Source organism: Polypterus senegalus, chromosome 18 (assembly GCF_016835505.1).
Source record: "Polypterus senegalus isolate Bchr_013 chromosome 18, ASM1683550v1, whole genome shotgun sequence".
Taxonomy (NCBI): domain Eukaryota; kingdom Metazoa; phylum Chordata; class Cladistia; order Polypteriformes; family Polypteridae; genus Polypterus; species Polypterus senegalus.
In genome coordinates, this window is record NC_053171.1 from 85,841,165 (window position 1) to 85,857,881 (window position 16,717).

The window sequence follows — 16,717 nt, forward strand, 5'->3', positions numbered from 1 at the left end:
GGCATGTATGTACACCCAAGTGCACAGTAATTAGTTTATTTTTTCCATTCTTTGCTGCTACTATGAAGGCAATAAGCGATTTTATTTCAGAGATGAGCTGTAACAAGCCTCAATAACCTGTCATTAAAACCAATGTCACAACACTGAAGATTAGCAACAGATCGAGCTGACTAATGCACAATGCCGCAGGGATGCTGACAAGATCTGGGACTGGAGTTCAACATCTTATTTCCATCTATTAATCTTGACTTAAACACAGCCAGCCTATTATAAATGGAGCTCAGTGTATTCTTCCAGTTATTGCTTTAAAATCTGTACAGCAAAATAATGAGGCAGATTTTTCCCTTTAGGCACAATGATCTTCTTTCTTAAGCCAAGTACAAGGTTTCTTTCATGTTTAAGCTGATTCTGCACTTGAATCATTCTATATTTCCAAAAACATTGCACTCATATTTGAATAATTTATACATGAAAGCTGCAATGTGCTAAAACAAACACTGAAAGTGAACAATTTGCAGGTGCAATATAATACAAAGGCCAATACAGTATATACAAAATATAACTTTGCAAATAAAGAAAACATATTTGCTCAAGAATGTAGGGAGAATTATACCTGAAGATTAAAAAAATATATTTGCTTTTCAAAAAATGGAAAATGAAAACCTTAATTAACAGCACCAATATGCATTAATTTTAAGTAACTAATAAATAATCGGTTATGCATGAAATTAACTGAAGGTAGGCAAGGCAGTGCCACAAAGAAGGTAAATAACCTGAATGGATCATTTTCAACACCTTGATTATGTAAACAGTTAAAAAAACAGAATCTAGAAGATGGTCGCTGTCTGGAATGCTTTTAGCTTCAGGACACACTGTCAGACACCAACTGTAAAAAAAAGCAGCAAGTTAAAGAGAGAGGACTTTGTGATGTTATCCAGAGGACACGAGGATCTAACTAAACAGGGAAACCATGCCAATAAAGCAATTGTGGAGGCTGAAGCAAAGACCTGTACGTATAAGGAGATTAGTAAAGCCAGAGAGAATTACCTTCTGGGATGACTTAAAGATGTTCTGCCCAGCAATTGACTACTGGAAACATGGCAGAAGTGACTATGTCCAGACTGTTTGCAGCCAGGATGGTGCAACATTGACTTTGAAATTTCGGTATTATCACGAGGCAGAAGAGGCACTTTGAGATTGACCCTACAACCTGGCTAGAGAGCTCTCCTTGGAAAAAGCACTACCAGGAACTACAGTTGAGATCACTGCAGTAGACAAAAACCTCCTTGGTGGCAAGGAAGGGTGCGCAACAAATGAGATCTAACTGCAAATGCTGAAATCAATAAATACTGTTGCTGAGACATGGAAACAATGACTATACCTAGGAACTGGCAAGATGGGGTGGTAGTTTCTGTTTTTCCAATGGAATAAAATGAAATGTTTTTTGAATTCACAATAAACTAAACTCCTCTGGCTTTATTAGGAAAGTCTATGCTGGGACACTGAATGAAGACTGTGGCCGACAGTCAAACAGTATATAATATTTGTGAGAATCAATGTGGAACGCCTTGAGCATGGGAAAGGCATGACATAAATAAAATGCATTATTATTATCATCATCATCATCACCACCATCAATCTGGCATGAAAACAGTGAGCCAACTACATGTGTTTACACAACTATATGAATGCAAATGGAGAATATCCAAATCTGTCTACCTGTGTTGTGTTGCCTTGGGAAAATCCTATGGTATCCTGAAAAAAGATTCTGCAAAAGCACAGGTACAGAGGTTACTACTTCACGAAAGGGGATGCGTTTGCATTTTGACACAAAGTTAAATCAGTTTAAAGTGATTTTGTGTCAAGGGTGTTCTGTTGGCAGTATTCACAAAGTGAACCTAAAGACTGGATTGTTTGTAAATGCTGTTATTCTTTTGGCCTCATTCTGATGGCTATCTCCATGGACTCTGAGAGGACCATTTCTGTAAACAAACGTAACATATTTTCAAAACTGCACAATACAATTCAGAGTAGTGAGGGGCAGTGCCTCAGACTGAATTCAGGAACCAGCCATGGACAGGGCAACAGTACAATGTAGGGTCATCTTACATACAAACCTGTATTCACACAGGGCTAATTTGGAGTTGCCAAGTAAGGAAAACGGCACACAGACACAGTGGAACATGTAAACTCAATATGGAGAACAACCAGCTGTGGTATTCAAACATAGGATGTTGGTTTCCATGGATCTGCAAATAAAGTTTTTTCCATAATAAAATTTATAACTTGCTTTTAAAATGAAAAACTCATTAATTTACCAATGTCTGTGAACTAAATGCATACAAGTACAGTATAATAGAAAACCAGAAAATGTTTAATTGATACTATCAAAAAATTCTAAAATAATTAAAAGAAGTTACATCTTTTTACTACTTGCATTATTTCATTAATTGTTCTAGAATGCATAATTTAACATTTAAACACAGATACAAACAATTAAATCAAAAGCGTTCCTACATATAAATATTTAATGTCTTAAAGAAATTCCTAACCTTTTTTAACCCTAACATGAAACAGTTGTTAGCAGCTTTTCGGAAAACAAATTAAAGAAGGAATAACACAAAGATTAGATCTAACTGCATCTTTTCTATTTTTAATTGCTACAAGCAACAATTAGTCATGACAAGCTCCTCCCTTTCTAGAAGATCTTTTATACACAGCAGGTCAAATCATTGTGATAACACAAAAAGGCTATTGTATAAAATGGCTAGGAGAGCTGAAAGGATCCGCTCATATTTGGCTGCTTTTATTAGAGTGAAATAAAACAATGGGAGAAGCAGCCAGGTTTCATCAACTCAATTGCATTGGAAGCCAAAACTAAGGGAGAAGGCACTGACCCAAGCTTTCTCTATCACGCTGAACCATATGTTGACCCCAGCCACCCAGTTGCTTTATCACTACAAATCAGGAGCCACCAAAACTCCGCTTCAATTCCCACTTCACGGCTTCTGTCTCACACACTCCACTGGCAGACCAATGGGCAAGCTGCTTAACACCCCTGACTGTTTTTTCCTTTTATTGTCTCTGCCTTCACAATCGGCCTCCAACAGATGGACGGTGGCTATAGCTTGTGGAGCAGAGTTCTACATTTTTTATAAACAGCTTGCATGTCAAAACATTAGCCAAGCAAATCACTCAAAGAAACAAGGGAGTTGGACAAAGGCATGGCTTTGATGCTACTCTGAAAAAATGTGAGAAAAACCATATTGACTGGTTGTTTATAAACTGTACAGTAGTCAGAGGGAGATGGTAGAGGTGAGGTTGTTTACAGCAACAAAGACATATTTGGGTCTCTTGACTACTATATTAATACCCAAAATGCATATTTTAAAAAGGGACTCAAAAGAAAATGAAATTCGTATCCTACCACGTTTCTACGCCAAGGTATTACTATACATTACATGTTTTCTTTATTTACTGATAGGAAATTTGGAAAATAATTTGACTTTCTTTGTGAAATACAGGTATAATCAATTATGTAATAACTAAACTAATTAATTTATGGATACAATAAATTTTCCTTGCAGTTAATATTTGTAAACTATCACCAAAATTCTGGGATGCCTGGACTGTACTAATAACAAACTAGTGGTTTACTGTCTCAACACGATAACTACAAGAGTGCTTGTCAGGCTTCATATCTTACAGAATGTTGCTGCCTCATTTTACAGTTTCCAGGTTTGGAGACATTTTCAATAGCTTTCATCAGTATATTGATTACCCTCTTGTGTTAACTGGGATAAAAAAAAAAGTTCAAAGGAATTATCATATGCATATTTGGCTTAAAAGTTGTGTTGTGGAAATTGACTAACTACTCTTTGTCTTAACCATCTTCTTAGGAAAATATAATATAAACCCTGTTAAAGTAATTGAAAAAATCTAATTTCCTCATTGTTTTAAGAGAATAACCTTGACCAACATTGCCAGGAGAAAAATACCTCCTTTATGTATATTGTTTTTTAAAAATTCTAAAAAAAGATACAGCTAGTGATGTTTGCCTTCACCTTGCATGAATATAGCATGCTATCTGCAGGTCAAATCAAAATAAAATGCACTGTTATGATCTTTTAACAAAGAAACCTTCAAACTAAAACATTGTTTATGTATTTTAGCAAATATCTGAGACAATTACTATTACTGCAAATATTTTGTTTCAAAATTTAAATATGAAATACCACTGGAGAGTTAAATGCATATGTAATTTTTCATCAGAAATTTGTGAAATAATTCCCAGAGTAACCAAATAAAATCGGTGCAAATCATATTTTACTTTAATATGTGATTTATACAGAGATAAATCAAAGGTATTTAAGGTGATGCTTTGGAATTATTCATTGCAGAAAAATTCCAACTTCTGTCAACAGCATCAACAGGTAACTAATAGATCAAGCCTGTATTTTCCCTCTTGGGCCCAATCATTACATTGAACGCCTGTCTACTCCTCACTCCCCAGTGATACATTAAAACCCTAATTGCATGATCAAGCCATTAAATTTGACACAGAGCACAATCAACAACATAAAGCACCTTTTCCATGACAAAACAATCAGAGATTTCAGCTAAATGTACTTCAATTATAACCAAAGCAAGATAAGGCAGGACAGGCAAAGGAAAAGATCGGGGCTCGAAAGACATCCGTCGATAATGACAGATTACTGTAATTCTGGCTGTCAGGATGATCGACCCATGCAACACACGCCAATCAATACTGCACTTCTTTATTGAGCAGAATATAGATACACAGATGGACAAGATTGCCTGGAGCTAAGATTCAAGCTGATCCTAACAATCTTTCTGTCTTCAAAAAAGGAAAGCAGGTTTTGGCTGAGGAATCTTTCGAAGTAAAAATGGTTTATACATAACACATAAATATAAAATATTTCAAGAGACTCTGTTATTATTTGAAAATAAGTATATGGTAGGGATAAAAGCTAAAAAGATGTTGTTTAATATCTAACTATATAGAATAAATTATTTTCTCTATATCTAAAACATATGTTTTTCCCCCAAAATATAAATCTGAAAGAAAAGGAAAGCACAACATTCCACCAGACATATATCAAATGGAACAGACACTACTTAGAAATAGAATGGGATTTTGTGTAAACTCTAAAACACAAAAACAAACCTTTCCACTCACATGTGCAAATCTACAACTTGTAAATGTGCGTAATAATATTAATATTAAAGGCATCAAATTGGTCAATAAAAATAGGTAGCTCTAACTTCTTTTTTAGGATACCTTTAAATTTAAAATACTATAATTCCTCTAAGTCTATGCAATTTTCAATATGTGTAACATTCAAGTTCAACAAATTAACAATCCAAAAATGATAACAAATAAATCCATCACTTACAGTGGATAAAAGCAAAGCACATGTTCAGCTGGCCAAGGAACTGCACCTATATCAAAATAGTTGATCCTTGAATAAATGTAAAATTTCAAAGCAAATCACTTTAATATCATCATTGTATACAAGGCATGATCAGTAAAGACAGCCCACATATTCTCGATTTAAGGTACATTTCGTACAGCATTTAATTTCTGGAAGACCAGGGAAGAAAAAAAATGTCAATATTTATTGACAAGCAAAAATTCTCTCATTTTCCCCCCCTTGGTTATGAGGCAAGCTGCTGTCATTACTTTTCAAAAGAAATACACAAGGCAGTCTGGCACAATGAGAGAGAGGTCCTTTAATGCCATTAAGTTTGATCAATGCAGCATGCCTCTGCCCATCTGCAAACCCATCTTGTCGGCTGAGGCATCAGATAAAACGCTAAATTAAAGAAGAATGATAAAATGAAGGTGCTGTAAAATTGGTTTCAATTTTTTAACCTGTCTGGCATGTGAGAACTACAACGGACTATGACAATTAAAACAACTGGTTATATTAAAGACACATGATATTTACAGTTTTAAGATCTCTCCCCTAAAGTGAGATTTTAGTTCCATTCCTATTCAAGTAATCAATTGAACACATTATTGTGAATTATTTTCAGCAGAAATTGTACCTTAAATTCTATATTACAGCTCAAAAAATAATAGAATACAAGATCAAAACTGAAATAAACATGGTGCAGAGGCACAAGTTAGTAGTAATAGAAAGTCGGTTAAAAGAATAGAATACTATATTGATGTAGCTATGTTAAAATATTTAAACCCTAAACATCTCTTTAACCTTAATGTCATAATCTCTAACCTCTCATAACCTGAATAGTAATGGAAGACTTTGGATCAATGAATTTAACACCTGCCACTCATTTTTATTTACAAGCTATGAATTAAAGTTATAAAATACAAATTAAAAAAAATCATACTTGTGCTCCCTACTTTGTAAACAGTTAATTCTAAATGATGTACAAACCTACAAATTAAATATAGTATGTGACTCTAAATGTGACTTTTCCTTATAAAAGCATTTAGCTTTAATAGCTAATTTGAGATGTTTATTTGTGATGCACAGTTTTGTGTCTACAATATAAAGATGAACAATTAAAATGTATGAATTTCAGGCAAAAAAAAAATATATCAATAATGAAAAGTTGACAACCATGCAGTGTCAGGAGGTCTAGTCTTGTGGGGCCAGACGTGATTCTTGAACAAGAACACACGTCAGAACAACTCGCTAAATAGTTTGTCGCGAGTAGTGGCAAAATCTATCACTGAAAAGACTCCATCCACAGGGTTCTTTCCCAAAACCCACATTAAAATCTTCCAGTCTATGGACTTTATAAATGTTCGTAGTTGCAGTGTCCCTTTTCAACTCACGTATTAAACAATTATGGAAAGACAAGGAAAAAGAGATTTAAAAAAATGAACAAAAGGCATGGAGAAAATAGAATGGCAAAATTGTTGTTAACAATTCTGTAGCTCATTAACTGAAGCTTAATGATTCATTTATACATCTTACTTTCATTTTGATTATTGCATCACTACATGGCATAAAAGCAACAAATAGTGGCAAGAGATGCATTTTTGTGTCCGTAAATATATACAACCCCAAATCTAAAAAAATGTTGGGCCAGTATAGAAAATGCAAAAAGAGTAATTTTTAAAAATTACTTTGTCTTGTATTCAAACAAAAAAACAGTATAAAGACAAGGTATTTAAAGTTATATCTAATCCACTGCATTGTTTTCTGAAGATGCAAGTTTATTATGAAACAGATGCCTGCAATACGTTCCAAAAAAGTTAGAACAGGGGCAGTTTAGGATTAATAACAATGTGACAAGTTGAAATAAAAAGGTAATGTGAAACTAGTGAGGTAATCTTGATATAATATATAAACAGCCTACAAAAAAGGTCTAGTCCAACCAGAGCAAGGATGGGTCACCAGCGAATAATCTGACACTTTGAGAACAATGTTTCCCAAAGGCAAACTGGTGTGATTTTGTAGTATACAATATAATTAAAAGATTCAAAGAATATAGTCACATACATTAAGGGCAAGACCAAAAATCCAATTCTGAATAAGCATTACTTCCGATCAACACTGCCCTAAAATCCATCAGGTATCTGTAATAAATATCATGACACGAGCTGGGAAATACTTTGGTAAACCTTTATTAGTCAACACCATTCATAGCTGCATCCACAGAAGCCATACTGTCCAGAAGCATCACTGACTCCTCTGGGCTTGGTTTCATCTGAGATGGAAAGTAGCACAGTGGAATTGTGATTTGTGTTCCAAAGTATCAACACTTGAAATAGTGATTGGAAAAAATAGCCATTGTGCTCTTCGGCCAAAGAAGAAAAGGCCCTTCCAAGCTGTTATAATCGTCAGGCCCAAAAAGCCAGTGTCGATTATGGTAATGGGGGAGTGTCATTGCTCATGGCATAGGTAACTTGTACATCTGTGAGAGCAATATTAATGGAGAAAGACGAGTACAGATTTTGGAGCAACATATGCTGCCATCCAGACACAGTCATTTCCAGGAACATCCCTGCATTTTCCAGCAAAACACCACCAAACAACATTCTGCCTGGACTACAAGTGGATGGCCTGCCTGCAGTCCTGACCTGTCTCCAATTAAGAATGTGTGATGCATTATGAAGAACAAAATATGGAAACAAAGGCCCTGCACAAGTGCACAGTGGAAGACCTACATGATGGATGAATGCAATAAAATTCTGCTTGTCAGACCCAATGCCTTCAGTGCCAAAACTCTTAATAAGTGTTATTAAAAGAAATGGTGAAGTTACACAGTGATAAAAACTCGACTGTCCCAGCTGTTTGGAAGCATGTTCAATCAACAGATTTGACATGAGTGTATGTTTTGAAAAGAACAATTACATTTTCAAGATAAAACATTAAAAAATGTGTTATTGTAGACTGTAGGACTGCATTATATATCTCGTGTTAACATTCTGCTACTGTATTCAGGTACAGCATGTTTGCACTTACAATCAGATAGTAATGTTAACTTACTTTGGTTAATCGCCAAGACACGAGGTGTGACTTTGAGTTCTGTGTGGCCTTGTCCATAGTTTTGCTGGTGTTGTATTTTTTTGTTAGGCACATTTATTGTTTCAGGTGTACCGAGGACAGAAAATTGCATCTTCTGTGATTCTTCCTTAAAAACTTGCTTAACAGCAGTTTTATTCACCTCCTTTTAACTCAGTGAAATGGTATACTGTTCATTTCAAATACATATTTTACAGTTCATGTTTTCGACACAGATGCCATTTCTTTCAACCTTGTGTTGAATACAGAGAGCAACAGACACATACTACAGCCAACATCTGTGCATTGTTCATGTTTACCACTAGCCCAATGATATCTTTACATGCCAAAGTATAAAATGCTTACAGAAGGGGTTGTCCTTTGCAACAGGTTCCGATTATTTTTTTTACACATGTAAAGTGTTCCCTGCACACATCATCACATATTTATACTTTATGCAGAGGTTTATTTTTTTTAAGGAGGGTTTTCAGCCATGTTTATACATCATGAACACAGGCTTACTGTCTGTTGGACCAAGTTAACAAGCACACTGTTACTCTAAGCTGTTTATATTACTGTTCCTACTCTTGAACTCCACCTTCATAAGGTATTGGATTGGTTTAGAAATGTCACATTCAGTGAAATGTCTAATTATTTTTACTTACTTTAGGGCCAAATTCATTCATGGTTGTCTTCAGACGTGTATCTTACATGTCTGGCTCTGCAAGACTAGAGTTTTTCTAAAAATAGATTATTATTCATTTGCACAAGGGACCAGTTACTCATATAAAGGTAACTAATAATAATACTAATAATACATTTTATTTATATAGCAACTTCAGAGTAAAAAAATAATAGACACAAGCAGTTAATGTGCAAATTTTACACCGGCAGTGTTCAGGCTACCATTCTGGACTCAGAACACTGGAATAGTGTGGCAGAAACACGATCCATGTGCCAACTTTGCTTAAATTTGACTTTCTGTATTGTATTATTATTATTATTGTATTTTTTTTCTATGGTATATAAGGTATGTTTCTCTACTAGCCAGTATTACTCTACATGATCTGGACAATCAATTATATATAAAGTAATGCACACATTAACTGTATACCATTTATTTGCACTCTTATAATTAGTGAAAGTTCTAAAAACATAATATATATTCCCTCTATATTGTGCTATCATATGTTTGCTCTTTTGACTGCTGGCTACCTATTTTCTCTATGTTGTGCAAATATTTATTTCACCATAACACAAAAAGACAGTATGTAGGTTGAGTAAAACAATTTAGTCACCAAAATTAATATAAAACCAAAGATGTCCTGCATATTCTGGTATATACAAACAGCCTATACAGAGTTCTACGGGCCAGGCCAAATGTGTGAAAGCTATCAGAACCTACTGTACACTTCCAAACAACATGGCTGGCAATGAGAATTGTACACATAAAGTGAAAAGGCTCTTGAATATCAAGTCTTCCTCAGACAATAATTAATTTTTGTTTTAGGTCTTGACTCCTAAATTACTCAGCTACATATCAGCAATTATGTAGCCAATTTCATATTAAGTTCAAAACTAGAAAAGGACCATTAATGTATTACAAAAATATATTTATTTGTAAAAATATTATAACAGAAACAGAAAAATAAGTATTGATAATAATTGAAAGTTAGATTCATTATTATCTTTTACCTGTATTTGGCTTAATTTATGAGGTGTTAGTTTTAAACCAGCTACGGGACTCGCCAATTGCAAAACATATAAAATATGTGAGGAGTCAGTATGGCATGGCTTTATGGCTTTATCTTTATTGTACTTCAGATACCCATATTTTCAGTTGCAAGGGAGCAGAGAGGCAGATAAAAAATGATTCAATCTACTTGTACTTCATCAAAGGTAATACAAATAGAACCAAGAAGACTAACTTCTGTTTTGTCTTCTCTGATAACTTTATACTTGTCAGGTTTGTATGCTCTTTCCATACTTTTGGTGTTATTTTTTTTCAAATTTTTTCACTGTTTAGTTCAATAATGAATAATTTGGTTCTCTTTTTCGTCTTTGCATTGCGACACTGTCATTTTCTTTTGGACTGTCTTCCTGGATTCTAGGAATGTCTTGACCTAGTGAACTCTGCACACATCAACTGAAGATGTAATTGATACCATGTTATTTACAGACAGGAGTTAAATCGGAAACCAAGAAGGCATCACAGTTAATCAGTGAAATTACCAGAATAGATCATGAGCAAGTCAGGTTCCTAATGAGGCACTTTACAGGAAAAGACAGGCTTTGTAATCAGAACTCAACCTCCTGACAACAAAAGTAACACAACAACTCATTTTTAAATCATGACATCAGTACTATGAACACAGGGAAAAGGCTTTTAAGATCTTAGCTCAACAAATCCACAAGCACGAAGTTCGCAATGCAATACCATTAATTACCAACACAGACAGAGACAAAATCATTGACCATAGGAATATAATGCATACATTTAGAGACTACTATAAGTCCTTATATTCCACTCAGTTTAAAGAAGACAAAACACAATCTAATGCGTTTTTTGATGACCACAACTATATACTCTCAGTGCAGAGGAACTGGATAAACCTCTTTCACTCTCAGAATTACTAGACACAATACATTCACTTCAAAGTGGGAAAGCAGCAGGCCCTGATGGCTACCTTGCAGAAGTTTATAAAAAAAATTTCAATTCAGTTAGCTCCCCTTTTATTAACAACATTTATAGAAGCCAGAGACATTTTACCGCAAACTTTTCGCCAAGCATTAATTACCGTCTTTCCTAAGAAAAATAAGGAGTTATTATAATGTACATTATACAGACCAATCTCACTTCTGAATAATGCTGCTAAGAAACTTTCCAAAGTTCTAGCTAGAAGGATTGAGAAAGTGCTTCCTTCAGTAATATCATAGGACCAAGGCAGACATTTAACTTCCAACATTCAATGCCTGCTTAAAGAAATATTTTCATCCATAAAGTCTCATCACAGGATGCATAAAAAGCTTTCGATATGGTTGAATGGGACTGCCTATTCACTACATTGCACAAATTTGGGTTTGGCCAGAGTATATCAAGGACAAACAAGGATCAAACTACTGCATACCAGTCCCAAAGCTTCAGTTTAGATTAACATTATTTCAGACTACTTCAAACTAGAGCGGGTATCCTTATCTAGTACCACTGCTATTAGGTCAATGGCCATTTAATTTCGAAATGCTTCTGAGATAAAGGGGATTATTAGAGAAGGACTTTAACAGAAAATATCTATATATATATATATCTATATCTATATATATCTATATATATCTATATATCTATATATATATATATCAGATCCACAAAATACTGTGCATGCAGTCCTAACAGCACTAGCAGAATTTCAAAAGATATCTGGACTCCCAGTGAACTCACTAGCATTAGATTGGACACATTCCCTTTTATCATAACTGATCAGTTTAAATATCTAGGGGTAAACATCACAAGTAAATATAAAGCTCTTTTCCAACACAATTTTACTGTCTGCATGGTAAAACTTAAAACAAGATGTGCATAGATGGTCTACTCTCCACCTAACTTTAGCAGGGAGAATTAACACCGTCAAGGTGAACATCCTTCCTAAGCTTCTTGGTCAATTTCAAAGTATTCCCATATATGTTAACAAATCATTTTTTAAGAAATTAGATTCAACCATAACTTCATTTATTTAGAATTCAAAACCTCCATGCATCCAAAGGGCGACCCTACAATGACCTAAAGCATAATATAGCATGGCTCTACTTAACTTTCAATTTTATTATTGGGTATATAAATATACAAGCTATAAAAACCTGGACATTGACACAAATAGATAAACACACACAGGCTTGGCAATAGTAATACAATCCTGCAGTACTTCTTTATATCCCTTGCTTTGTGCCCAAGTAAATACAAGTTATTGTCTATATACTAACAACCCAATTGTCCTTCATGCACTCAGAATATGGAACCAATATAAAAAGCACATCGAGAAAGAGAAGCTTTTATCTGTGGCAACACTCCACAATAACCACCTCTTTCAAACCTCTCAAACTTACACAGTTTTAATTTTTTGAAAATGTACTGGATTAAATCATTTAGAGATTTGTACATAGATAATGTCTTTGCATCCTACAAACAATTTATACTCCAAATTTAGCTTCCCATCAACACAATGTTTCCACTATCTCCAAATCGGAAACTTTGATAAACAAAATCTGACCAAATTCCCTCACCTCCAACATGTTTCTATTCCAGAAGAAATGTTGATTACTCCCGAGGACAGCATCTCTATAATATATAAACACATTTTAAAGTCCTTCTCTTTCAAAGATCCCAGAGTACAGTGAGAAAAGGATCTTTTACTCAACATTTCAGAAAAGGAGTGGAAGGAAGCCATGCACAAAATTCATTCTAGTTCCATATGCGCAAAGTATATAATTATTCAACTTAAAATCTTTTATTAAGCACATCTATCTGATTTAAAATTTTCCAAAAACAACAGGCAACATCCTGCGAACATTGCAATCGAGCTTCAGCCTCATTGGGCCACATGTTTTGGGCGTGCACCAAATTAACATCATTCTGGAACAACATTTTTAAATGCCTATCAGGAAGCTTTGGTGTCACAATCAACCCTAATCCATTAAGAGCTGTGTTTGGTGAACTGTACTCCCAGATTTGCTTAAAGTGGAGAAGGACAAACAACCTGTATTTGCCTTTAGCACATTGACTTATCTTGCTCAACTGGAAGATTCCTAGCCCACCTCTTTTAAGTCAGTGGGTAACTGATGTTATATACTATTTGAAATTGGGAAAAAAATCTAATTCTTACTTAGTGGATCTGTTGAAAACTTTTTTAAAAACCTGGAAGGATCTAATCAATAACATTTTAGAAAAGGTTTTTTATATTGGGGAATAGGATTCGCCTCCCTCTTTTCTACTCTTAAAGGTTTTACTCTGGCTGTTGGCCTTCATCTCCTCTAATTTAGTTTTTGTGTGTATGGAATGTTACATGCTTTTTATAAATTCAAATAAAAAAGAAAAGATTTTTAACTAAAGATTAAAGCCTACTTAAAAATATCAGAATTGACTGACTTTTTTTTTTTTTTACTGGCTACAAGTTTTAGAATACTGTTGTTGAAAGTGCACTTTTGAATTTTGAGAAATGTAGACTATTAAACAAAAAAAAAAAACCCACAACAATTCCCTATATTGACTGAGTGTTATATTAGTGCAGAAGAGACTTGTTCTTGCAATAACTTAAAGTTTCAATATACTATAAAAAAAAATATATATAAAACATTTAGCCAAAAAGTTGAACAAGATGCTGATCAACATTATTAACAGAAATCCTGATGTTAAGAGAAATATAGTACAGTAGACAGGGTATACAATAAGGAAATAGTTGCATTTCTATATTTCCATTATAGATCAAGTTTCAACAGATTTTATTTACTTGTATAAAGACACAAATATTTTCACATATATAATCAATAATATGCAAAACTCCATATCCTTTCTTCATCCAAAAACATAAGCAACTACGTACAGAAAATGATTGTTGTCTACACAAATTAACAATAGAACAGTAAACACTCTGTAAGCACCTCATGATGATTCATCAATTAATTATGAACTTTCCCAAGAAACTGAAAGGCAGCAAAAGAGAACTTACCTTGTTTACATTATTATACCACATTTTTGTTCTTCTGGCTGAAGAAAAAAAAAAACTAAAAGCAACACTTAATGCAGAAGGATACAAATTCTGGTATAATGGAATCAGTGACTTTAGAGCTCTGCTAGCATTGATTGCAGTTGCACGCACCATTGTTGGAAGTATTTTTTCGTCTATAATGGCTCCATCAAAGAGAGGACCAAAAAATGGAACCTTGAGGAAGAAAAAAATTAAGAAAGCATTGTGTGTTAATGATATTAACAGGACACTAGCTGTTAAAATGTTCAAATCTTATAAACAAGACTGAGAAACTTAAATTAGCATATATTTTTTATTTAAATAAAGTGCTTTTAATGCAGTATATTTAAGAATAAAGTATGATGCTGCTAAACTATGAAAAAAAGCTGTAAATACTCAATCTTCAAATTTTAATTTATTAAAATGTATATTTTGAAATCTTTTGAAATGTGCATAAATAAAATACATCTGTTTAATAGATGCCCTCCATCCATCCATTATCTAACCCACTGAATCCTAACACAGGGTTACGGGGGTCTGCTGGAGCCAATCCCAGCCAGCACAGGGTACAAGGCGGGAACAAACCCCAGGCAGGGCGCCAGCCCATCGCAGGGCACACACACACACCAAGCACATGCTAGGGACAATTTAGGATCGCCAATGCACCTAACCTGCATGTCTTTGGACTGTGGGAGGAAACCCACGCAGACACGGGGAGAACATACAAACTCCACGCAGGGAGGACCTGGGAAGCGAACCCAGTTCTCCTTACTGTGAGGCAGAAGCACTACCATTGCGCCACAGTGCCACCCAGATACACCCTCTCTTGTTCCAAAAAGATTACGTTAACAAAATAAGAACGCCATGCTTTTAAAAACAGTCTGCAGGATATACTTTATTAAATGCTACCTAAAGTGGCATTTACATTTACCAGGCATGTTCTGTCCCAAGCTTTATCCACTTATCTGTGTACATTTCCGCAATCTGTGCTTCAGAAAGACAAAACTGCTTTATCAAATTTTGACATTTCAATACTGGAATTATAAGAATGATGTTACTCAAAAACGTAAAAAAAAAACAACAGTAACCTAGAAATATATGCAAATCTGTCTGGATGTCAAAAGAGGAAGCGCATTATAATCCGAAAAGATGACATATTTTTAAAAAAAATCAAGTTACTGACGTGGATCATGAGGGGCACCAGTTTACAATGGATTTACCATTCCTAAGAATCAATTTTGATACATATGATTATTTAGAAATAAGCAACTCTTTATTGTCAATGTGAAAGTTCTAGGAGAAAATAAATACCACTTTATGATTAATACTTCAGATTTAATCACCAAACATAACGAGTCAGTCAGTCATTATCCAACCCGATATACAGTGCATCCGGAAACTATTCACAGCGCATCGCTTTTTCCACATTTTGTTATGTTACAGCCTTATTCCAAAAAGGATTAAATTAATTTTTTTTCTCAGAATTCTACACACAACACTCCATAATGACAACGTGAAAAAAGTTTACTTGGTATTTTTGCAAATTTATTTAAAATAAAAAAAAACTGAGAAATCACTCAGAAGCGTCGGTGCACAGCCATTTTAAGATCTCTCCAGAGATGTTCAACCAGATTCAAGTCTGGGCTCTGGCTGGGCCACTCAAGGACATTCACAGAGTTGTCCTGAAGCCACTCCTTTGATATCTTGGCTGTGTGCTTAGGGTTGTTGTCCTGCTGAAAGATGAACCGTCGCCCCAGTCTGAGGTCAAGAGCGCTCTGGAGCAGGTTTTCATCCAGGATGTCTCTGTACATTGCTGCAGTCATCTTTCCCTTTATTCTGACTAGTCTCCCAGTTCCTGCTGCTGAAAAACATCCCCACAGCATGATGCTGCCACCACCATGCTTCACTGTAGGGATGGTATTGGCCTGGTGATGAGCAGTGCCTGGTTTCCTCCAAACGTGATGCCTGGCATTCACAGCAAAGAGTTCACTCTCTGTCTCATCAGACCAGAGAATTTTGTTTGGCATGGTCTGAGAGTCCTTCAGGTGCCTTTTGGCAAACTCCAGGCGGGCTGCCATGTGCCTTTTTACTAAGGAGTGGCTTCCGTCTGGCCACTCTACCATACAGGCTTGATTGGTGGATTGCTGCAGAGATGGTTGTCCTTCTGGAAGATAATTCTCCTCTCTCCACAGCGGACCTCTGGAGCTCTGACAGAGTGACCATCGGGTTCTTGGTCACCTCCCTGACTAGGGCCCTTCTCCCCTGATCGCTCAGTTTAGATGGCTGGCCAGCTCTAGGAAGAGTCCTGGTGGTTTTGAACTTCTTCCACTTACGGATGATGGAGGCCACTGTGCTCATTGGGACCTTCAAAGCAGCAGAAATTTTTCTGTAACCTTCCCCAGATTTGTGCCTCGAGACAATCCTGTCACGGAGGTCTACAGACAATTCCTTTGACTTCATGCTTGGTTTGTGCTCTGA

At 35.2% G+C, this 16,717-nt stretch overlaps 1 protein-coding gene across 1 annotated transcript in view; it reads right to left on the bottom strand.

Annotated features, from left to right (window-relative positions):
• Nucleotides 1-16,717, bottom strand: part of ralgapa1 (Ral GTPase activating protein catalytic subunit alpha 1) — a 239,692-nt gene that overhangs the window by 38,615 nt on the left and 184,360 nt on the right. Inside the window, 1 exon segment of the mRNA XM_039741861.1 lies at nt 14,307-14,434. Coding sequence (XP_039597795.1) covers nt 14,307-14,434 — 128 coding nt within the window.